General features: G+C 44.4%; 1 protein-coding gene across 1 annotated transcript in view; it reads left to right on the top strand.

The window, feature by feature from the left end:
- The window catches only part of LOC122798607 (ubiquitin carboxyl-terminal hydrolase 20-like), a 1084102-nt gene that overhangs the window by 154745 nt on the left and 904287 nt on the right, over positions 1 to 25070 (top strand). Inside the window, exon 4 of the mRNA XM_044067685.1 lies at positions 23734 to 23841. Within this exon, the coding sequence (XP_043923620.1) occupies positions 23734 to 23841 (108 nt within the window). The remainder of the gene's footprint in view (positions 1 to 23733; positions 23842 to 25070) is intronic.

The following is a 25070-nucleotide window of genomic DNA, read 5'->3' as shown; positions in this document are numbered from 1 at the left end:
AATTATCTTACGCATTTCACGAGATTACAAAGAGATCTCCTGAAGCTTGGAGATACTCTAGAAGGTTCAATAGCTGCAGAAGTCTCCAGTAAAGTATCTTCCCAGCTCTCCACGCTTAATTCCCTAGTAAACTCGTCCATGCATCTGGAGTCATACGCAGCTGATGGAGCGGGTAGAGGAATTGCTCTTAGGAGACATTCCTGGATGTGCTTATGTTCTTTTACGAAGCCCTTTAAGTCATCCGTTTATCAACACCTCATTTGATGGCTCATCCCTTTTTGGACCCAAAGTAAAAGAAACGCTGACCAGGTGTGAATGAGAGGGAACGACTGTCTGCCGTCGGAGTCCGTTTTTCCACCCTGACCAGACCTTATCCCAAAGGTCAGAAAGGGGGAAAGATGCAGTTCCAGAAAACTCATGGAGTCTTTCAGGACACACATGGTGAACCCCCCCCCCTCCAGAGGCAGAGGAGGGGGTAATAATGCCACCCACGTGGCAGAGGGGGTCAGCAGAATCAGACAGAGAACAATTCTTTGGGAAGCCCTACCAGCAGTCCTGAGAGGAGGCCCACCTGTCCATCTCTGGAGGCAGCTGGGGGATGCTTGTCTTTGTACCTAGACGCCTGGCTAAAAATAACAAAAGAGAGCTGGGTACAAAGCGTCATATCCAGAGGTTACTGTATTTCCTTTTCCACCCCACCTCCTCCCGTAAGAAAGATCCCAGATGTTCCACCCAGTCACAGGAACAAGCAACCATAGAAATTCAAAGGTTGCTAGAAAAAAAGAGTCATCCAACCAGTCCCCACATTCCAGATAGGATCCGGAACTTACTCAAGGTTCTTTTTAGTTCCAAAGAAAACAGGGGACTGGAGACCCATTCTAGATCTCAGCAGACTGAACAAATCAGTGAAAAAGACAAAGTTCCGGATGGTTACGCTGCAGTCGATACCCCAGTTTTTAGGGAAAGACAATTGGATATGCTCAGTAGATCTCCAGGATGCGTACTACCACATAAAAATGGCCAGACCATCCAGGGATCATCTGCGCTTTTAGCTGGGGGCCAGTCATTACCAGTTTTGTTTGAGCACTGCCCTTTGGTCTCACTACAGCCCCCAGGGTGTTCACCAAATGCATGGCAGTAGTCACGGCTCACCTGAGACGTTTAGGATTCCAGGTGTTTCCATACCTAGACAACTGGCTCCTTACCACCACCACCAGGCATCAACTACATCACTATGAATCTATGCAGCGAGTTGGGGCTGACCATACATTTAGAAAAGTCTGTCTTATTGCCTTCGCAGCATACCAGTTTTATAGGAGCAGACACCACCACAATGACTTTAAAACTTCTGCCAGAAAGGGTTTCTACTCTTCGACAGCAGGTTCAAACCCTTCTCTTAAAACAAAAAGCTCCATCGTCTGTGGTTCTCAAATTGTTGGGTACAATGGTGTTAGCAATCATTGCAATCCCATTAAGTCAGATGCACATGCGCATACTACAATGGCTCCTTTTCACGCAATGGACTTTTCAAGATCTGCCAATTTCTCATCAGATTATGATCACAAACTCCTGCAAGAAGGACCTTCACTGGTGGCTAACATCACATTGGGTAACAGTAGGCCATCCCTTTGTTTTACGTATGACAATTGAAACAGTGACCACGGATGCTTCCCTGATAGGGTGTGGGGGGGCATTATCAGGGAAGAGCAGCCCAAGGCACATGGAAACAACACAAGGCCAACCTGCACATCAACGTCCTAGAGATGAGAGTGGTACTTCTAGCATTGCAGTCATTTTAAGACTCTCTTCCTCTAGGGACTCTTGCAATACAGTCCTTTTAAGACTCTCTTCCTCTAGGGACTCTTGCAATACAGACAGACAATATGTCAGTAGTCTGGTACATAAACAGACAAAGAGGGACCATATCTTACTTACCCCCTATGTCGAGAGGCCCTGAGAGTATGGCAGTGGGTGACCTCCACCCAGTGCTTTCTGATAACAATGCACATCCTGGGGAGGTCCAGCGGGATAGCAGACAAACTGAGCAGGACAATTCTATTGCCTCACGAGTGGTCCCTGAAGAAAGAAGTAGCAGAAAGGATATTCTGCAGATGGGGACAGCCTTGCTGCGATCTCTTTGCAACTCCCACAGACACGAAATGCAGCAGCTACATTCCCCTAATCCCCCCTCCAGGAGATGCCCCAAGGGATGTGCTTGTACACGATTGCCCCCTGGGTCTCCCTTATGCCTTTCCACCTTTTCCACTGATACCCAAAATTTTACAGAAAGCCAGTGGTCTGGGAAGGACCATCATTTTAATAGCTCCCTGCTGGCCTCATCAGATTTGGTTCCCGTTCCTCCAGCCTCATCTATTGGAAGAACCTTGGATCCTGGACCCAGTTCCAGACCTTCTGATTCACTCATCGGGGGCTCTTCATCCTGCTTTTCAGTCCCTCAAATTGACAGCTTGGCTGCTCCAATTACAAACATAGCCAGGTTTCAGAATCTTTCTGCAGCAGCTCAGCATATTTTACATCCTTTCACAAGTCATCCACTAGGAAGTTATATCTCAGTAAATGGAAAAGATTCTCAATATGGGCGTTTCAGAATCATATTGATCCGTATCTGGCTCCAGTGTCATTTATTTTGGAATTTTTGACTAAGCTCTTCAATGAAGGGGCAGCTGTCACGACCATTCGAGTTCAATTGGCGGCAATCACAAACTTTCATTTTGGTGATCGAGGGTCTAATATCCTGTCACATATACTCTCCAAGGCATTTCTCAAAGGTACTATACATTTAAGACCACCCATTAAATCCCCTACTACTCCATGGAATCTAAGTTCTGTTCTTTCAAGGATCATCCTACCCCCCCCCCCCTTTGAACCAGCCTCTTCATGTGACCTGAAATATCCCACATGGAAAACCATATTTCTAGTAGCCATTACTTCTGCTCGGAGGGTTTCAGAGTTACAGGCCTTGTCCATTAAACTTCCATATTTGATTTTTCATGATGTAGTGTTTTTCTTCAGACAAATCCCTTGTTTTTACCAAACGTATGCTCAGATACAAGTCTCAATCAATCTATAGAGTTGCCTGTATTCTTCCCTAAATATAGCAATAAGATGGAGTATATGCTGCACAAGTTTGATGTCCACAGGCAGCTTCGATTCTATTTAGACAGGACCAAGGATTTTAGGAAAACGGAACAGCTCTTCGTTTCCTTCTCAGACTCAAAGAAAGGTGCTCCTGTGGTGAAAACCAGTTTATCAAAATGGTTATCGGATTGCATTTCCTTTACTTATAGTTCAGTCAGTACACCATTGCAAGACAAAATAAAGGCCCACTCAGCTAGAGCTGTCTCCACTTCTTCAGCCTTTGTGGCCCAATTACCAATAGATACCATTTGTGCAGCAGCCACTTGGTCAAGGCGTCATACCTTTATCACTCATTACAAAGTAGATAGGTCCTCCAGAGACAGGGCTTCCTTTGGTTCCACTGTCCTGAGGAATATACCCCCGTGAGCCACCCTGGGACATTAACCCATCAGTAAGAATGAAGGCGAGATAGAACAACTTCACATAAAGAAGTTATGTACTCACCATAACGTTCCATGTGAGTTGTTCATCTCGCCTTCATTCTTACTTCCCACCCTCCAACCCCCATCCAGGTTTCTTATGGACAAGTCATGGCTGTATTTAGCCCTTATCTGCTATATCCTTTGCTGTTGTGTTTTGGAAATTGTCTAGTTACCTTAGTTGGCAGCAAACAAGATCTGTGAGAAGCACCAGTGCATCATGGGGATAGGGTGTAGGCCACGAGCTGGTTGAAGACCTCGAGCTTGAGCTTTTGCATTTGGTTGAGTCAGAGCTGAGGATCGGCTCTGAACCCATCAGTATGAATGAAGGCGAGATGATCAACTCACATGGAACGTTATGGTGAGTACATAACTTTTTTTTTTGGTGACACGCATCAGATCCTAATGGAGGCAAGAAAGCCTGCTACTAGAAAGTCATATGTTAGCAAATGGAAAAGATTTTCTAGGCATCTGTATTAGATAATCGAACTTTTAAAAGTTCGAACGTCATATGGTCTACACCATATGATCAAACTTTTAAAAGTTCAAAAATCTAATAAAAAATAAATAAACCAAAGAAAAAAACCTACCTGAATGTTTTAAGCAGGTGGGCAAGTCCCCCTGCACCCTACAGTCCTCGCTCTTTAAATATACCAACTCCGAGATCACACTACAGTGCAGAAAAGGGAAATCATCCTATTGCACACTGTACAGAGATCTCCATTGAAACGTTCGAACTTTTAAAAATTCGACAATGTGATAAAGACCCTTTTCTAGCTGGTGCCAACATTCTCATGTCAAAATGTTTTTGAATAGGGTTTTGCTTAAGAGACTTCCAAGGAAACTGGTAGCCCCTTCTTGAAATCTTAATTTTGTGATAGAGAAGCTAACATCTGCTTCATTTGAATCTGGCTGACTTGTGGTTCTTAACATGGAAAATACTTTTCTTGCAGAGGTCAGAAATAAATAAAACTATCGGAATTGCAAGCTCATATGGTGAGTCTCATTTTCCACAGAGACAGGGTTTCTTGGAAAACTAATCTTTCTTTTATGCCTGAAGTGGTATCCAAGTTTACTTTAAGCCAAATTATCCATTCTCCCATTCTCTTTACTGATCCTAAAAAGGAGGGAGAAAAAATACTCTATACCTTGGATGCCCGCTGACAACTTGGGCACTTAAGTGTTTCAGATCTTTGGATCTGTTGTGCATATCTTTTGAAAGAAAGAAGAAGGAACCTGATCTAAGGCTATTACCTTTTGTTATACTCACCACAATATAACTGTTCCAAGTAAGGTCAAACCCACTGTACCAGGGCATTGGCTTCATCTTTGCCTTTTTGGAAAGGGTTGGATTCTAGAACTCTATACATAACTTTTACAAGGCATTACAAGCTTGATTCTTTCTCTAGGTGTAGATTGGGCTTTGCTAAGACCATTCTCCAGGGGCTTCTGGACTTTTCCCCTTCCACTTCCTAAATTGTGTTAGCTAGCTTATTCTATCCATATAACTAAGGCTACTGCAGCAGTGATCAATATGATGAATATAGTATAGTTGTGTAAACTTACCATAACAGTAGATGTTTGAATGAACACTTCTGCAGTAGTCATTCCCTTCCTCCTTGTTTTTTTTAGTGTTTTGTTTATGCCAGGGCTGCATGAAATCTCTGAAGGGCATAGCACCCCAGCTTCTCTTTTTATTAAACTCAGCTTCAGCTAATGGTTTTGGTGTGTGGAAGGGAGGGTGCCCTGAAGGTTTGGAAGCTGTCTAGCTGTTGTATCTTATGCGGGCTGTAACCCACATAGATTAGAATACTGCAACAGTGATCATTCAAACATCTATTGTTATGGTAAGTTTACTCACACAACTGTGCTTTCTCTTTTTAATAATTGCATTTATGGCGCTGTGTTGCCTCTTAAGATAATCACATAATTGCTTTATTTTTACTGGATGTTTGAGAATATGTAAGGTTTCATGGTTTAAAACAAAAAGGGGTTTTCATTATTTGGCTGAAAGTTTGCTTTTTTATTTAATGGTATTTAATTTATTTATTTTTGTTTCTTTATTTTTGAAATGTTTTTTCTGTTTTATAGTGCTGCTGTTTTTTTTTTTCTTTTCCTGAACTCTCTGCTAATAACTTGTATTAGTTGAACCACAGTGTTACTTGAAGTTATGGCTTGATATGTGTAATACTAAGACAGCTATATCCTGTGGACTATAACAGTGTGCATCCTGTAGCTTTATGCTTTATCTTGTTAATCTGTGTCCATTTGTTTCAGTTCTAGCAGCACATAGTTGTACTGTGTTGTGCAGTAAATACAACTTTCAGTGTGTAATATTTTTTTTCATTTCACACCCACGTCAGCTGTGATGGAGTCACATTTGCTGATGTGCCAGTTCAACCTTTTCCAAGACCTGACACAATTGTATCTGTATTGTGCTGAGCCTTTTTTTTTTTTTTTCGATTCCCAGTTACATGCCAGAATGGTCCTCCTTGATTTGCCTGCAGAACTGCATGTCTGTCATGGAGATGCTTGATACAGACCTGCCACAGAATTTTCTTTTGACCTGTTTTTTTTTTTTGAGAGGGAGAAAGGGAAAAGATTGAAATATTTCATATAGTCACATAAATGTTTGCAACAGTGTGTGTCAGATATCAACAATTCTCCTAACCTGAACTGTTATTGCTTCCTTCTAGCATAAGGCACACACTGAATTATAACTGGAGAAAAGATTGAGTTTTAAAATGTGATTCCCGTAACTGTGATCTCAAAAGTGAAGGTGTATTGCAGTGTGTATTAAGAGCTGATGTCTATTTTTCCCCTATTTAATGTTTTGTTTGTCAGTTGGGGTCAACCTTGCTGCAATCTCAGTGTCCTCTTCCAACACCAAGTGCAGCGAGTTCTTTGCCATAATTCCTCCTCAGGTACAGTCACCGAGAGACTCTGTAGTCCATGCTTGGCCCCCCGGTCTACTTTATGCCTACCACCCTCTTCCTCTCATTCCCAAGTTTCTGCAAAAAGCTCAGAGGTTGAAGTGCAAAATAATCCTCATTTATCCCTTTTGGCTTTGACAAGTATGGTTTCCTTTCCTTTGGTCTCACCTGGTTTGTCCACCATGGACTCTGGATCCCTCTCCAGATCTTCTGTCCAACCCATCAGGACACTCCTACCTAGATCTTCCAAATCTTAATTGTAACCACTTGATTTACTCCAGTTCCAATGATGGCTAGAACTCCCGGGCTTTCATCCCTAGTTAGGAAGATTCTGATTGCAGTGCACAAACTGTCTGCTAGGAAAATATATGATAGCAAGTGGAAGAAGTTCTCCATTTCTTCTCATCAAAACAAACTGGATCCTTTTACAGCTCCTGTTTCTGCTGTCTTAGACTTTCTGGCATCCATCTTTCGTAATGGAGCTAGCTTCTCTACGGTGGGAATGCAATTGGCAGCCATTTCCAACTTTCACATTGGGGAAAATTCACTCTCTTTGACCTTGTCTAAGTTGTGCAAGGCCTTTTTAAACGGTATCTTTCTTCTTTGCCCTCCTATTCAGGATCCTGTGGTTCCATGGGACCTTACTATGGTTCTGCAGATTGTAGTTTCACCTCCTTTCGAGCCTTCTGCTAAGGTTGATTTAAAGTTTTTGGCCTGGAAGACGGTCATTTAAGTGGCGATCACTTCAGCCAAGAGAGTATCTAAATTACAGGCTTTATCTTGTAAGCCTCCATGTTTAATTTTTCACAAGGACAGAGCTGTATTGCGTACTAACCCTTCCTTTCTGCCCAAGGTTGCTTCTGAGGCTAACATAAACCAGATCATTAATCTCCCTGTGTTTTTTCTTAATTTCCAAAACAAAGGAGAGTATCTTCTTCACATACTGGATGTGCATAGACAACTTTGTTTCTACTTAGACAGGACTAAACCTTTCAGAAAGTCTGATCAGCTTTTCATTTCCTTTTCAAAGACCAAACTGGGAAAATCAGATCTGAAGTAGGATATTCATTTGTCTGCAACCTGTGGGTTATGGATCCGATATCGGATCCGAACCGGCATAGTTTTCCAGCTATGGATCCAAGCTCTCAGCTCCTCCCCTCACCCATAATGCCCTGCTCTACCCTCATGACCTAAGATCTTGTTTGCCGCGCTGGTAACTAGATGTGGATTTCATAGCTCTCAGCTAAGTGGGTATTTCTTGTTTAAAAATAGAAAATTTTTGCCTTCTTTAACTTTTTTTGTGTGAAAGTTGTAGGTTTCCTATTGTTATTAACTGTTTTTAGTTTAATTTAATTTTCTGTAGTAAATTTTATTCCCTCCCCTCGCTGGTACGTAGAGTGTGTGTGAGGCCTGTGTGCTTCTTTATTGTTTTACAGTTACTTTTCTGTAACTTTAGGTTAACTTTGGTGACTATGGCTGATCAGCCTAAGTCAATATTTTCTAAATGCTCCGAGTGTGGCCATAAGCTCTCACCGCTGATGGCCACACTGTGTGTACAAGTCTTGGGGTTGAACACCTCACATCTGGTTGTTCCATTTGTGCAGGGTTCAACCCCAGGGCACTGAGGAGCGGAGGTCCAAGCTGGTCTTGGCGGGTCTTTTACCGCCGGACTCGGCTCCGACCTCCGCTCCTTCGGGACTCCTGCGGCTGCAGTTGTTCCCCTGTGGCACCCTCCTGCTCCTGGGACTCAAACTCCGCTTCAGGACAGGAGAGGGATGCATCTAAAGGACGGAGGGAGAAGCACCTGCGGCGGGCCGAGACCTCTGTTTCGGCCCCGCCAGCCAAGCGGCTTCTCCCGGCTTCCTTGTTGCGGTCTCCTCCTTCTCGGCTCCGGTCACCTGTGTGCTTCTCACGGGTCCTGAGGAGGAGGAGACCCGATCTCCGTCGAGGCTATCGAGGAGGCATTCCAGGCCTACCTCGGTAGCCTCGCCGAGATCTACCCATAGCCTTTCGATGCTGATCTGGACCGGATGATGAGAAGGTTCATCCAGGCCCAGATGCAGATGGGAGTGCTCTTGCCTCCCCTCCGGGGAGCTCAACACCCTTTTAAGCCTATTGCTCCTTCTCCGACCCGCTTCCGGGTTCGGAGCAACTGGAGCCGAGCAGCTTCGAGCGGGGAGGTCGGGCCGATAGTACTTGGTACCGGATCCGACCATGCCCTCGAGTGCGTCGGACCCGATCTCGGAGCCTGGATCCGAGCCGGATCCGGGGATCAGTGCTGCCGGCGCCGTCTGTGTCGGAGCGCACTGTCCCTTCGGATACGAGTGCTGCGCCGGCTCCGATCCACTCTTCGGATCCGAGGGGGAGCCGATTGTCGGATCCTTTGGTCGGGGTCGGCTCCCCTTCGGCTTTTGTTGTAGTGGAGAGGGCTCTGTTGTGGGTCTCCGGACCCCGGCACTTGCCGGCTCCGCCCGCTCCCTCTGCGCTGGGCCAAGCTTCCACCATCCGGCCCCTGGGACAGCCGCTTTCTGTGCCCCAAGTTGGTCCCACGGAGCAAATTGCTGCTGCGAGGACTCCTCTGACAGCCCCCAGAGGAGGCTCCTCAAGCATACGTGCAAAGGAGGCACATTGACTCCCCTGAGTCTCTCACTGAAGACACGGACTTGGAGGAAGGGAAGGCTCCCCACGGTCACCCCGAGGATGTCTCCTTCGGAGACATCATGGAAATGCTCCGTATTAGGGGTGGTCTGCCCCAAGTCTTCCTCGGACGAGTCCGTGTTCTTGGAGGCATTCAAACGGGCCCGTCTACCTCTTGGGTGTCCCCCTGCCGACCCCTGGTGGACCTTATTACCACCAGGGCGTGGAAGGAACCGGACACCGTGGAGCCAATTCCCAAAAGACCTGATAGAATCCTTAGCCCGCCTTCTGACAGGACCCATTGGAGTAAGGGGCCTCCTGTAGATGCCATGTTGATGGCGGGCGCCACAAAGAGGGAACTGGCTCAGGAGAGTCCCTCAGTCCACCCACCGAGCAAGGAGTCTCGGATGATGGACCGCTTGGGGAAGCGGATGTTCAGTTCGGCGACCTTCTCGGTAAGGGCTGAACTATTTGGCACATGTTATTCGGATGCAGCGAGACCTTATTAAGGAGCACGCTGCATCTCTGAGTCCATTTCGGAGGAGGACAGAGCTCTGCACTCCACCAAAATGGCCACTCTTAGGTCAGTCACAATACTTCTATGCGGCTACTCTCCCATGCTACGGAGGCGCCGCTAGAGCTCGCGGGACAGGACTGGTCACTAGACGCCAGGCCTGGCTCCGCCACTGCGATTTTTCTGAGCCCTTCAAGGCGCTGCTTGCTAACGCCTTCGATGGTTCTGCTCTGTTTGGCAAGACCGTTCGCGACGCTTGACCCAGAGCGAGAAGGACGGAAGACGCTGTCTGCCGTCGGAATCCGCTTCTCTGCACCCCAGAGGCCCTATTCTAGGAACCAAAAGGGTCAGAAGAAGATGTGGTTCCGGAAGTCGCAGCAGTCCCAGCCTGCTCCGGACAACCAGTCCTTCCGTGGCAGAGGAGGACAGGGAGGACGCCGCCCTAGAGGCAGAGGGGCTCCCAGAAACTTCGGGTCCAGGGAACCTTTCTCTGAACGGCCCGCGCAGCAACCCTGAGTGGTTGCCCGACTGCTCTACTCTGGAGGCAGTCGGGGGCGCTGGGCACCTAGCGGCATGGGAGTCCATAACATCGGACCGCTGGGTTCTCCAAATCATATCCAGGGATATCGCATTCCTTTCCTTCACCTTCCAAAGTTGCAGTCCCTCCCAGACGTACCATCCGGTCAAAGGGAGGCCGCTTGGCAGAAATTGGCCATCTGCTAGAGAAAAGAGCCATCCAGCCCGTTCCCCAGACCAGATCGGATCAGGGTTCTACTCCAGGTTCTTTTAGTGCCAAAAGACGGGGAACTAAGACCAATCCTAGACCTCTCTCTCTTGAACCTGGCAGTTCCCAAAGAAAAATTCGAATGGTCACTCTACAATCTATTCTCCCCTTCTGGGAGAAGGCCACTGGATGTGCTCGATAGATCTCAAGGACGCGTACTACCACATCCTAATGGACAGACGCCCAGGAGGTTTCTCCGCCTCGGCTGGGAGCCAGTCACTACCAGTTCGGGTCCTTCCCTTTGGTCTCACCACAGCCCCAGGGTGTTTACCAAAGTACTAGCAGTGGTAGCGGCCCACCTGAGGCTTCAGGGGTGCAGGTCTTTCCCTACCTGGACGACTGGCTCCTTACCGCCCCAACAAGGCATCTACTTCTCTCGGCGAGACTCCTTTCTCCATCTTGCTCCATTTCTGGGCATCACAATAAATACAAACAAGTCCAACCTGGCACCCACTCAGCTCTTAGATTTCATAGGGGCCAGACTAGACTCAAGGAGTTTACGAGCCTTCCTCACTGCGGACAGAGTTCTAAATCTGCAGCTCCAGGTGCGGGCCATTCTCCATTCATGTTCTGTTCCAGCGGAGTTGGTCCTGAGGGCTCTAGGGTCCATGGCTTCATCGATAGCACTTCTTCCTCTTGCCAGGCTCCATATGCATTCTACAGTGGACGCTCTTAGTTCAGTGGTCATACCTTGCTCTCCCATGCATCATCCCATAGCGATCAGCAAGGCTTGCAAGCGGTCCCTCTTGTGGTGGCTCCACTCGGATCTCCACGAGGGCCCATTTTGTGCTTCTCCCCTCGCCACGGTGACCACGGACGCCTCCCGCCTCGGGTGGGGGCACTTTGGGCGGACAGTCCAAGGCACGTGGAACGATTCAGAGACCTTACTGCATATCAATGTTCTAGAGATGAGAGCAGTGCTCTTGGCGTTGCTAGCACTTCAGGACTTTCTTCCCTTGGGAACAATTGCGATTCAATCGGACAATATGTCTGTTGTCTGGTACATCAACAAGCAAGGGGAACAAGGTCTTACCCTCTTTGTCGAGGCCATGAGAGTTTGGGAATGGGCAACCTCCACCAATCGCTTTCTCATAGCAACGCACATTCGGTCGGTCCAACATCCTAGCGGACAAGCTCAGTCGCACCATTCTGACTCCTTACAGTGGTCTCTCAATTGTCAAGTAGGAACGCATATTCGCACGGTGGGGAACCCCTTCATGCGATCTTTTGCTTCTCCCTCAAACACCAAGTGCGACAGTTTTTCGCTCTAATACCTCCTCCCGGAGGTACCCCAAGAGACGCTCTGGTGCATGCTTGGCCACCCGGTCTTCTGTATGCCTATCCACCCTTGCCTCTGATGCTGCAAGTTCTTCAGAAAGCCTCTCGGGTGGGTTGCAGAATGATTCTCATTGCTCCATTCTGGCCTCGACAGATCTGGTTCCCCTTCCTAAGGTCTCACTCGGTGAATCCTCCTTGGATTCTAGATCCCATTCCGGATCTGATATCCCATCCTTCCTGCATTCCTCCTCCGAACCTGGACAACCTGAAGCTGACCGCTTGGCTGCTCCAGTTCCACTCTTGATAAGGACTCGGTATTTCTTCTCGGTAAAGGCTATTTTAGTGGCGGCTCATAAACCATCCACTAGAAAGGTTTACCAAGCAAATGGAAACGTTCTCTGTGTGGGCGGAGCGGCAAGGCCTAGATCCCTTCACGGTTCCTCTCCCTGTAGTGCTTGATTTTCTAACCTCTCTTTAATGATGGTGCCAGCAGTTCCACAGTCAAAGTTCAACTGGCGGCTATTTCTCACTATCACATTGGTCAAGAGTCTCTTCCTCTTATGTCAGCCAAATTGTGCAAAACTTTTCTTAAGGGTACTTTCCTTCTCAGGCCCCTATAAAGCAAGCAGTTCCTCCTTGGGACCTTTCTTTGGTCCTACAGGCCTTGACCGCTCCCCTTCGAGCCCGCGGCTACAGTGTATCACAAATTGTTGCCGTACAAGACAGCGTTGTTGGTGGCCATTACGCCAGCCAAGAGAGTGTCTGAACTCGAAGCTTTATGAGCTAAACCTCCTTACTTGGTTTTTATCGGACGTGTCTCCCTCAGGACCAACCCGTCCTTCCTTCCTAAAATCGCTTCTGAAGCAAACATCAATCAATCCATTAACCTCCCTGTTTTCTTCCTAAGTATGAAAACAAAGGTGAATATAGGCTACACTCACTAGATGTTCACAGGCAACTAAGATTTTATCTCAACAGGACAGCTGGTCATAGGCAATCCGACCAGCTGTTTATTTCCTTTGCAAAATTCAATTTGGGCAAGCCAATTTCCAAAGTTTCTCTATCCCGCTGGATTTCACAGTGCATTTTATTGGCTTATCAAGCGTCAGGAAGGCCGCACCGGAGGTGTTCATGCCCATTCAACCCGGTCAGTATCTACCTCGGCAGCCTTCAAGGCTAGGATTCCTCTAGATGATATTTGTGCAGCAGCCACGTGGGCTTCATCTCATACATTTATTTCTCACTATAAGTTGGATCTTGCATCTAGGGGTAGAGCATCCTTTGGCTCCGCGGTGCTCCGGAATATCCTTCCATGAGGGCCGCCCAAGATTCAGGTAGCTGGGGACTCTGACACACAGGTTGCAGACAAATGAATATCCTACTTCAGATTTAGAAGTTATGTACTCACCATAACGTACCATCTGAGTAGGTGTATTCATTTGTCTGCAACCATCCCGCCTCCTATCCCCTGGCCTTTCAGTTTCCTGCATATTACTTGTTACCCTTTTGAGGGTATTGTTGCTTTGGCAAACTCGATCTGAGGTCATGAGGGTAGAGCAGGGCATTATGGGTGAGGGGAGGAGCTGAGAGCTTGGATCCATAGCTGGAAAACTATGCCGGTTCGGATCCGATATCGGATCCATAACCCACAGGTTGCAGACAAATGAATACACCTACTCAGATGGAACGTTATGGTGAGTACATAACTTCTAATTTCCAATGTGACCCAGGCCAACCGGATCAGCAGCTGCATTGCACTTGCTTATTTTGCGAAGGGCATTCCTTTGCCTTGTCAGATTAGGGCCCATTCCACTAGGTCTGTGTCCACATCCTCAGCTTTTTGTTCTAAACTTCCCATTGGTGAGATTTGTGCAGCTGCTACCTGTTCAAACTCTCATACCTTTATGTCTCATTACAAGTTGAACATTATTTACGGGAACAGGGCTTCCTTTGGTTCTGTTGTGCTCCAGAATATCCTTCCATGAGGGTCCCCCAAGTTTTTTCTGTAGCTGAGGACTCTGTCCCACAGGTTGAAGAACAAATGAAGGCAACAACTTCAGATAAAGAAATTATGTACTCACCATAACATTCCATCTGAGTTGTTGCCTCTCATCTGTTGTTCAACCTTCCCTGCCTCCATCCTCCTACCTTTTCTTGTAAGACCTAGCAAAGATGTATATAAATACTTCATTTCTATTTGCGCTCTTGAAGTGATCTTTTGTGCTTCCTCTGCCTTTTTTGTGTAATGTGTGTGTGTGTGTGTGTGTGTGTGTGTGTGTGTGTGTGTGTGTGTGTGTGTATATATATATATATATATATATATATATATATATATATATATATATATATATATATATATATATTTCTATGGTAAGATAATGCATATTTGTGCAGCAAACTCTTATCTGAGGAGATTAGGGGGAGCGGAGCATTAGTAGTAGGGGAGGAGCTCAGATTTCGGATCCTAGAGCTTTAGTATGTGGCCGAGTCAGATCCGATTCTCAGATCTGAACCCGCAGGTTGAAGAACAAATGAGAAGCAACAGCTCAGATGGAATGTTATGGTGAGTGTGATGCCCCTGCACTGGCCCAGTAATCAAGGAGACTCAGTCCTCACCACTGACAACAGTGGGGAATGTACACACTGGGAGGATGACAAGTACATACACAGTAAATTGCAGTTTCCTTAAGAACACACTGATATCACAGTCAGTCTGGAGCTGGTTTCTCCCTCTTTCTCCAGATCCCCAATAAGGCTTTCCACTGGCACAGCTATAGGGTTGAGATCTCAGCTGAGTGGCCAAACCAAGATTTCCATTACCCTCTCTGTCCAGCCAGCTCTTCATGTCCCTGCCCAAGTAGCTGATATGCACGCACACTCCTTGAGATCTGATTTGTATACAAACACACACACACCTGGGAAAGGCTGGTGCAGGTTTACTAGCTATGCCCCCTTCTGCCCAATCAATAAGGTAGTTTTTACTGCCACCAGCCAACTCTTAACAGCTACTTTAAGGCCCTTAGCAAAGGATGTCCAATCATGCTCTGTAATGTTACTATTAATCCAAATGGCAGTCTGACCAAGAGCAAGGCTATTTAGAAGTGGCCTGTACAGTGTCACTAAATAGATGTGCAAGTACTTTAAAAGCTTAAATATCTTTAAACAGACCAGCTGCAATTAAAAGTTTTAAATATATTTAATAATAAATAAATGAACAAGACAATACTCAGTAAGTAATCAGTTACATCAGAGTTCAAAATCACAGGAAATATTTAAAACAGCATTACAGGACAGTCTCAAATAAATAAAGAAAACATCTAAGCTACACTTTACTATATTCCTATCTGAATCTAAAAGAGTTACTATGCCATAAAAACTTACTTACAGCAAGGCAAATGCAGAGGTGAGTGGGTGTTTTCAGCTGATGATGTTAGGTCAAAGACAAAATACAAAGTGCACAGTCTCTTTCTGAGAGAGTTCTTATATTAATATCAAATATTACTGCTGGGTTAGGTTGGAGGACATCACTTTTTTGTCACCTGACTTCAGTTCCCAAGCTAAACCCCCTTTTTCAGAAAATAACAGAATTTTAGCATCTCCCTGTGAAAAATACATCTCTCAGATGTTTGCAGATCCTGGAAGCCATAAAACAATAAAATACTTCTACGTCTTAAATCTACTAATTACTTTTCTTTCAAGACAATACAAAAAGCTTCTAGCTCTAGACGTTGTGTCTGTGTCTGCTACTGCACTGAACCTGAGAGATAACATCTCTTTTATTAAGTGGTTATGAAACAATTTAATTTTAACTATTGTCTCTGAATTTTTTCAAGTTAACCTCCTGTGTTCGTTTCCATTAAACATATACATCTAAACAGTCACAGTAATGCAGGTATATTCCTGTTCTATTCCAGTAGGGCATGCTGTGGTTGCATTTTAACTCGGTACTTTACACACACTTCTGTATAAATCATATCAGTATTCACAAATGAAATAGAATTATTTACAAAATTCTAGATAGCTGGGCTGGCAGTATTTCCCTTTTTCACAGTGAGTGCATAACTTCTTTTTTCTTGACTGATAAACATTATCTTCAGAGGTTATTCTGTACAATTTTCCCTTTCTCTTGTCAAAAAGAAAAGCATTCCCAATGTCCCACCAAGTCACTGAGATCTTTTAGCAGCAGCAGAGTTCTCCAGGCTGCTAGAAAAAACATTCATTCGTCTGGTCCCCACAGACCAGATGGAATGCGGAGTCCACTCGTGATAATAACCAAGAATGCAGGGGATCACAGGCCCATTTTAGACCCAAGTCATTTGAATTAGTATGTCAAGCAGAAAAAATACCAGATGGTCATGCTACAGTCCATTTTGCTTCTACTGAGACAAGACTATTAGATGCGCTCGATATACCTCAAGGACGCATATTATTACGTTAAGGTAGAGAAACATTTGTGGAGGTTTCTCCCTTTCCATCTGGGAGCTAGCCACTATCAGTTCAGAGCTCTGCCGTTTGGACTCACCATAGCCCCCTGGGTGTTCACTAAACTCATGGCAGGGTAGCAGCACACTTGGTGCATACAAGGGATCCATGTTTTCCCATATCTCGGTGATTGGTTCCTCACAGCTACAACCGACAGTCTGTTATCACACCACTATAACCTTTTGCTCTCCTCATTGCTGAAGCCAGGGATAAACATCTGGACACAACCTTACTTGGTTTTCATAAGGATAGGGTTCCCTGAAGACTAATGCTCCTTTCCTACCTAAGGTGGAATCAGAAGCTAATCTGAATCAGGCTATAACCTACCAGTCTTTTTTTCCATGGTGATCAACTTTGTGGCATTCTCCAAACAAAAATTGGGCAAAGCAGTCACTAAGGCTATTTTGTCCAAATGGTTATCAGATTGCATTACCTTTGTGTACAATAAAAAGGATCTATCCTTACAGTCTAAGCCAGTGGTGCAGAGCGTCTGGCCCGTGGGCCAAATCCGGCCCACCACACAATGCCATCCGGCCCCTAGAGAGTAACCAAAAAATTTTAAAAAAAGTGAAAAGGTGCTATGCCTTACTTTAATCATGCAAACTTTCCAGCACGTGCTTACTTATCTAACTGACTGCAGTTGCACACACACCTCTAATTTTAGCCGTGGAAGTAACTATTCTTTCTTGTTTATAACTTGTAGTCTGTAAACAGTAGTAATGTTCTGCAAGAGTTTGTAATAAGTCATGGCAAGCCGGAATAAAGTTAAATGCAAAGTTGATGTAGAAAACAGACAATTTCATGACTGCTGTCTTAAGTAAAAATGCCAGTCACCTGTCCCTATTGTTAACTCGTAACGACTTACTATGTTTTGAGGTGGTCCACAGATGCATTAATAATTCGTGTAGTGGCCCTCCCCACAAAAAGGTTGTGCACCACTGGTCTAAGCCTAAAGGTCATCCCACAAAGGCTGTGGCCATACAGCCTTTGCTAGCAAACTTCCTATTGATAACATCAGTAAGCTGCTACTAAGTAAACAATGTATACTTTTGTGTCACATTATAAAATTGAGGAACAGTCGGACCTCGCTCATCCTTTGGCTCCACCATTCATAGGAGTGTCCTTCCTTGATACCACCCAGGGCTGTATGCATGGGAGTCTGTCCCACAGTTGAATCCAGCAAAAAGAAGAGACAGCATTGGATACAAAAGTCATGTACTTGCCATAACAATAGATCCGGTTCAACATCCTTCCACATGCCCCTTGCCAAAACTGGCACTAATGAGATGATCTTAGATTTCCATGTCAGTAAGAAGTTACCACTGCCAGTAGACTTTAGCCATGTCATGGCCTGGTTCATATCATTTAGAAAGTAGCCAAAATAACACTTCCTTTTTCATTAAAAGTAAGGTTGTTGATAATACTTTGATGTATATTATTCATGAGGGGACAAATCTCGATTTGTGGTGGTATGGTGGAGACCAGGGAGTTATGGGTAGGAGAGAGGTCAAAGCTGTGGAACTAAAATGCTTCAAGATCAGTGTTGAGGTCGGATCCAGTCAAATCCGGCAACCCACAGGTGAACCAGATGAAGATCAGACAACATTGGTCTATCATTATGTTAAGTACATAACTTTTGATGTTAAGTTGTCAATCTCGCCTTCATTCTTGCTGGATGGGTTCGGAGCTGATCCTCGGCTCCGACTCGGCACTTGCTAAGCTCGAGAGTTAATTTTACCAGCTCGAGGCAACCCTATATCCCATGATGCAAGGCGGAGATTACTCAGATCTCGTTTGCCGCTTCGCTAACGAGGTGCCTTCTTTTACCAACTCTTGGTAAGTGAACTTTTCAGAGACTTTTAGTCTACCCCCCCTTTAATTTTATATATATATATATATATATATATATTATATTTTTGTTAATTCCTGACGCACGAAGTCAGTTTACCCCCAGAGGCAGAGGGGGTAACAATAATAGACGCCGCCCTAGGGGCAGAGGTGGTCCGCAGAATCAGGGTAGCAGAGAGCCTCTTTCTGACAAACCCTTTCAGCATCCCTGAGATGTTGCCCGATTGTCCTTCGAGGCAGTCGGGGAAAACTATTGCTGTACCCAATAGCCTGGCTTTCCTTTCTCAAGACAAATGGGTACAGTCAATTATATCCGAGGGTTACAAAATTCCCTTTATTCAAACCCCAATTCAACAAAAGGGAACCCTTCCAGATGTTCCACCCGGTCTAAGGGAATTAGCAGTACTAGAAATATCAAAACTGCTAGTAAAAAGAGCCATCCAGCCAGTCCCAGCAGACCAAATAGGATCCGGAATCTACTCAAGGTTCTTTTTAGTTCCAAAAAAGACAGGAGACTGGAGACCAATATTAGATCTCAGCAAACTCAACAAGTTTGTAAAGAAATCAAGATTCCGGATGGTCACGCTTCAGTCCATTCTGCCCTTTCTGGGCAAGGACAATTGGATGTGCTCGATAGATCCTCAGGATGCGTACTCCCACATAAAAATTCACAGACGCTCCAGAAGATTTCGGCTTCCGGCTGGGGACCAATCACTTCCAATTCAGAGCCCTGCCCTTTGGACTCACTACAGCCCCCAGAGTGTTCACCAAATGCATGGCAGTGGTTACGGCTCACCTGAGACGTCAAGGATTCCAGGTGTTTCCATATCTAGACGACTGGCTCCTCACTGCCACCACCAGGCATCAGCTTCTCCAAGCCAGAAATTACACCATTCACACTTGCAGAGGGCTAGGAATTTCTATAAATTTCGAAAAATCTGCCTTGTCGCCTTGTCAATATATTACTTTTATAGGCGCAAGATTGGACACCGTACAACTTTCAGCAAGGTTGACAGACCAAAGGATCTTGGACATTCAAAGACACGTCCAAGTGATTCTATTCAGCAAAAAAATTCAGGCCAGATTTGCTCTGAAAGTACTGGGTCTTATGGTGGCTGCCATAACACTTCTTCCCCTCGCCCGCTTTTACATGCGGCTTCTACAATGGATGCTATTCACCCAATGGTCCTTTCAACAACTTCCCATGCGTCACGAGATCATAGTAACTCCAACTTGCAAAAGACATCTGACTTGGTGGATATCGTCCCCTCAAATCCATCAAGGCAGACCATTTGTTCCTCTTGCCCCGGTTGCCACGGTTACATCGGATGCCACCCTGATCGGGTGGGGGGGGCATTATCAGGGCAGAATGGTCCATGGCACTTGGCAACCTTTCGAGTACCATCTGCACATAAATGTTCTGGAGATGAGAGCAGTGCTTTTAACGTTGCAAGCCCTCAACGACTCTCTTCCCTGGGAACTATTGCAGTCCAAACGGACAATATGTCCGTAGTGTGGTATATAAACAAACAGGGCAGAACCAAGTCCTATCCACTGTGTCGAGGCTCTCAGACTTTGGCAATGGGCAATCTCCTCTCACCGGTTTCTGATAGCAACGCACATCCCCAGGAAATCCAACATCATAGCGGACAGATTGAGCAGAGCTATTCTCATGCCTCACGAGTGGTCTCTCAAACAGTCAGTGACGGAAGAGATTTTTCAGAAGTGGGGTCTTCCTTGCTGCGATCTTTTCGCTACACCTCAAAACAGCAAATGCCCAGACTTCTTCTCTCTCTTCCCCCTTCCAGGCCATCCCCCCAGAGACGCTCTAACCCAAGATTGGCCCCAGGGACTTCTTTATGCCTTTCCACCTTTTCCGCTGATACCTCAGCTAATTCAGAAAGCAACTGCTTTGAGAGCCAAGTTGATTCTCATTGCCCCTTATTGGCCTCGACAGATATGGTTTCCGTTCCTACATCATTACCTCTTGGTACAGCCATGGCATCTGGACCCGGTTCCAGATCTTTTGACCCACCAGTCGGGTCAACTGCACCAATCCATACCCTCTCTCAACCTCACTGCTTGGTTGCTCCACTTCCATCCTTAGCCAGGCTTCCTATGATTTCTAATCCTGTACGGGATATCATAGTAGCTTCCCTAAAATCTTCTACCAGAAAGATTTACACTAGTAAATGGCGACGTTTCTCTTTCTGGGCAAAAGCTAGGAACATAGACCCCTATACTGCTCCAATTCATTCGGTATTGGACTTCCTAGCTGACATTTTTCATTCAGGATCCTCTTCTTCCACAGTGAAAGTTCAACTGGCAGCCATTTCAAATTTTCATATAGGCTTTTGGACCACAACATTATGTCACATAAACTTTGCAAGGCATTCCTTGAGGTATCTTTTATTGAAACCTCCGATTAGAGACCCCCACCACAGTGGGATCTAAATTTAATTTTAACATCCTTGATTCTTCCCCGCTCGAACCTGCAGCTGCCTGTTCTGTGAAATTGCTTTCTTGGAAGACACTTTTTCTAGTTGCCATTACATCTGCCAGAAGAGTATCTGAGCTTTATGCTCTCTGTGTTCGCCCTCCCTATCTAATATTCCACAAAGACAGGGTATCCCTAAGAACTAATCCGTCTTTCTTACCAAAGGTGGCATCACAAACTAACCTAAATCAATCCATTGATCTTCCAGTATTTTTTCCGAACTATTCTGATAGAGCTGAACAAAAGTTACATTATCTTGATGTTCACCGTCAGCTCAGATATTATCTGGATAAGACAAAGATTTTTAGGAAATCTGATCAACTTTTTCTATCCTATGCAGAGAACAGGAAAGGCCTTCCAGTTTCTAAGGTAACTTTATCTAGGTGGCTGTCTTCTGTGATCACTTACATTTATCAGCTCAGAGGCAAAGAGTTGGTTTCTAACCCAAAAGCCCATTCTACCAGAGCTCTAGCTACATCTACAGCTTTTCAAGCTAGACTTCCAATAGACACTATTTGTGCAGCAGCCATATGGGCCTCTCCTCATACCTTTGTTTCACATTACAAATTAGATTTGGTCTCCAGAGACAGAGCAAATTTTGGTTCCACCGTTCTCAAGAGTCTGTTCCATTGAGCCACCCAGGATAGAGGTGCTAGGACGGTCCCATCCAGCAAGAATGAAGGAGAGATTGACAACTTAACATTTAGAAGTTATGTATCTACCATAACGTTCCATGTTAGTTGTCTTCTCTCGCCTTCTTTCTTCGCCTCCATCCCCCTAGCCTGGTCAGACCGGGAAGATTATACATCTTCTATTAAGAGGTTATTACCTTTTCTAGCTGTTCAACTCCTAGTGTCACTAGATTATGTTGATCCTTTCTAGAGGGTTATGATGTTATTTAGTATCCTTATTTTCTTCCTCCTCTTAAGTTGGAGGAAAATACTGCTATTTCTTTAGCTACCAAACGAGATCTGAGTAATCTCCGCCTTGCATCATGGGATATAGGGTTGCCTCGAGCTGGTAAAATTAGCTCTCGAGCTTAGCAAGTGCCGAGTCGAACCCATCCAGCAAGAAAGAAGGCGAGAGAAGACAACTAACATGGAACGTTATGGTAGGTACATAACTTCTAATTTTCCTTCTTAGCATTTCAAGAAACTGAGTTACTGCTTCTTTAATGAGTGAGGTTATATATTGTCTAGATACTGACGTGTGTGTGTGTGTGTGTGTGTGTGTGTGTGTGTGTCTAGTTATAATCATGTCAGCACATTTTATGTGCTAATTATTCATGTCCTTAATTAAAAATAGTTTCTGATGTGTCTGAATGAAATGCCATATTACATTTAGCACTAATTTTTTTTAATTTATTTTTACAAAAAGTCTGTACTCTTCTGTTATGTATAGTATACTGGTACCACTTGAAAATATCAGCTCTTCTTAAAACATAAGTATTTTTAGAATGCTTAGCTTTTAATCTGGCCTTGAAAATTGTACAGTTTATACTAAAAGTTACATTATCAAAATTTTTAGGAAATCTGATCAACTTTTTCTATCCTATGCAGAGAACAGGAAAGGCCTTCCAGTTTCTAAGGTAACTTTATCTAGGTGGCTGTCTTCTGTGATCACTTACATTTATCAGCTCAGAGGCAAAGAGTTGGTTTCTAACCCAAAAGCCCATTCTACCAGAGCTCTAGCTACATCTACAGCTTTTCAAGCTAGACTTCCAATAGACACTATTTATGCAGCAGCCATATGGACCTCTCCTCATACCTTTGTTTCACATTACAAATTAGATTTGGTCTCCAGAGACAGAGCAAATTTTGGTTCCACCGTTCTCAAGAGTCTGTTCCATTGAGCCACCCAGGATAGAGGTGCTAGGGACGCGGTCCCATCCAGCAAGAATGAAGGCGAGATTGACAACTTAACATTTAGAAGTTATGTACCTACCATAACGTTCCATGTTAGTTGTCTTCTCGCCTTCTTTCTTGCATCCCGCCCTCCATCCCCCTAGCCTGGTCAGACCGGGAAGATTATACATCTTCTATTAAGAGGTTATTACCTTTTTCTAGCTGTTCAACTCCTAGTGTCACTAGATTATGTTGATCCTTTCTAGAGGGTTATGATGTTATTTAGTATCCTTATTTTCTTCCTCCTCTTAAGTTGGAGGAAAATACTGCTATTTCTTTAGCTACCAAACGAGATCTGAGTAATCTCCGCCTTGCATCATGGGATATAGGGTTGCCTCGAGCTGGTAAAATTAGCTCTCGAGCTTAGCAAGTGCCGAGTCGAACCCATCCAGCAAGAAAGAAGGCGAGAGAAGACAACTAACATGGAACGTTATGGTAGGTACATAACTTCTAATTTTCCTTCTTAGCATTTCAAGAAACTGAGTTACTGCTTCTTTAATGAGTGAGGTTATATATTGTCTAGATACTGACGTGTGTGTGTGTGTGTGTGTGTGTGTGTGTGTGTGTGTGTGTGTGTGTGTGTGTCTAGTTATAATCATGTCAGCACATTTTATGTGCTAATTATTCATGTCCTTAATTAAAAATAGTTTCTGATGTGTCTGAATGAAATGCCATATTACATTTAGCACTAATTTTTTTTAATTTATTTTTACAAAAAGTCTGTACTCTTCTGTTATGTATAGTATACTGGTACCACTTGAAAATATCAGCTCTTCTTAAAACATAAGTATTTTTAGAATGCTTAGCTTTTAATCTGGCCTTGAAAATTGTACAGTTTATACTAAAAGTTACATTATCAAAATTACAAGTAGAATGTGTAATATATTATTTTTTAACTCATTTGTTAATTAGGTGAGCCTGTTAGGCATAAGTGCCTCTTTTCAGAGGTGATGCAGAAGTTGCTTGTGTAGAGCAATGCAGCATGCATACATACAGAAATAGATGTACTCAAACTCAGGTATAGAGTATGAAACATGTTAGGAGGTCATTGTCATACCTGCATGTCCTGTATTTCTTTTTCATTTGTGACCTAGGAGCACCACCTCATTAAGTGACTTGCTCGGAGTCTCATAATAAGTAAATGGAGGTTAAAGGAGTATAGGATTATGTGTGTTGACAGCTTATTGTTTTAATCTTCTGTGCTGTACAGATAGAATAACCATGTATCTCCACTGTTTAAATTTGTAATGTTTTTAACATGTGATGGATTTTTTACAGATTTTTCAGAGCAGAGTTGTTAACATTCTTGAATGCGAGGACTGCCATAATACTGATGAATTGGTACAAGACTTTTCAGTAATAACACTTCCGGTAAAACCGCATCTGGTAGGTATTTTAATTATGCAAAACAGAACTTCTCTGCATGATGTAATATCTTTATGTATTACTAACAGCTGTGGTATATGTTGCATGTTACTGTACAGTTCAAAAGCAGTTTGATCAATTACTCTGTTGGCTAAGTAGGCACTGAAAGTCCCTCAAACAGGACTGTGTAAACAGTTCTAATTCTGTAGCACAAAAACTCACTAGTTCTTTTTATACATACCTTTTTCTTGCAGACACAGACATCCTTTTTAACAGAGACCCAGAAGGGCAGCATAACTCTATGGGGCAAAGAGATGAAGCAACCCAAACTGCGATCCAGGCAGTTGGGGTTGGATTAGTGGCCCCAGCACTACAGCCAAACAGAGAGGGGAAGGATTGAAAGGACATAGCCTGCTTACCTCTCCCAGGGGTAGGAGGAGTTTGTGTACACATAGAGGCCACACTAAGAGGTGCAGTTTTCCTTGTGGAGACCAATAGGACCACTGCTTGTGCTCCAAATGGAGGAGCAGAATGGCTTGGAGAGGAGACCCCCATGTAAAAGTGAGGATACATGCTCCATGAATGGCCCAAGTACACCTCTTTCCAGTGCCTAGCAGTTTTTATAATTAGGGACTGGGAGAAAATGGCAAAAATGCAAACTTCCCTTGATAGCTGTCAAAATGACGTCCATTAAGATCCAGAAAGCCTATAAATAGAGTAATTATTTAAGCATAGAGGGAACATAGTGATGCATACAGATGTGCACCTGGACTCTCTATGTTGTGGGCACATAGCCAGAGCCTAAATAGGACTTAGAACAACCTGCTAACTTAATAGGCAAAGCATCTTAAATTTGTGTCACAGTGCTACAATGGTTAGCATCGCTGCCTCTTAGTACAGGGTTGTCTGGTTTGATTCCAATTTGCTGAGTTTCCATCTCTGTAGAGTTTGCATGTATTGTGCCTATTATTTTATAGGAGTCTTTGGTCTTCTTTGATGTCTAAATGCAAATATCAATAAATGAACTCATAATAAACTAAATTGCCCATTGTTCTGTGTCTGTGTGAGAGAGAGAGAGAGAGAGTGTGTGTGTGTGTGTGTGTGTGTGTGTGTGTGTGTGTGTGTGTGTGTGTGTGTGTGTGTGTGTGTGTGTGTTTGTATATGTATGTGTGCACGCTAGTGTATGTGTCTTTGTCTGAATGTGTTGATGTATCCTGCAGTCGACTGTGGTACTGTCCATAATTATCTCC

Source organism: Protopterus annectens, chromosome 3.part1 (genome assembly GCF_019279795.1).
Source record: "Protopterus annectens isolate FY-2018-M chromosome 3.part1, PAN1.0, whole genome shotgun sequence".
Taxonomy (NCBI): domain Eukaryota; kingdom Metazoa; phylum Chordata; order Ceratodontiformes; family Protopteridae; genus Protopterus; species Protopterus annectens.
Note: the sequence above shows the minus strand (reverse complement) of the source record. Positions and strands in the feature narration are given on the sequence as shown.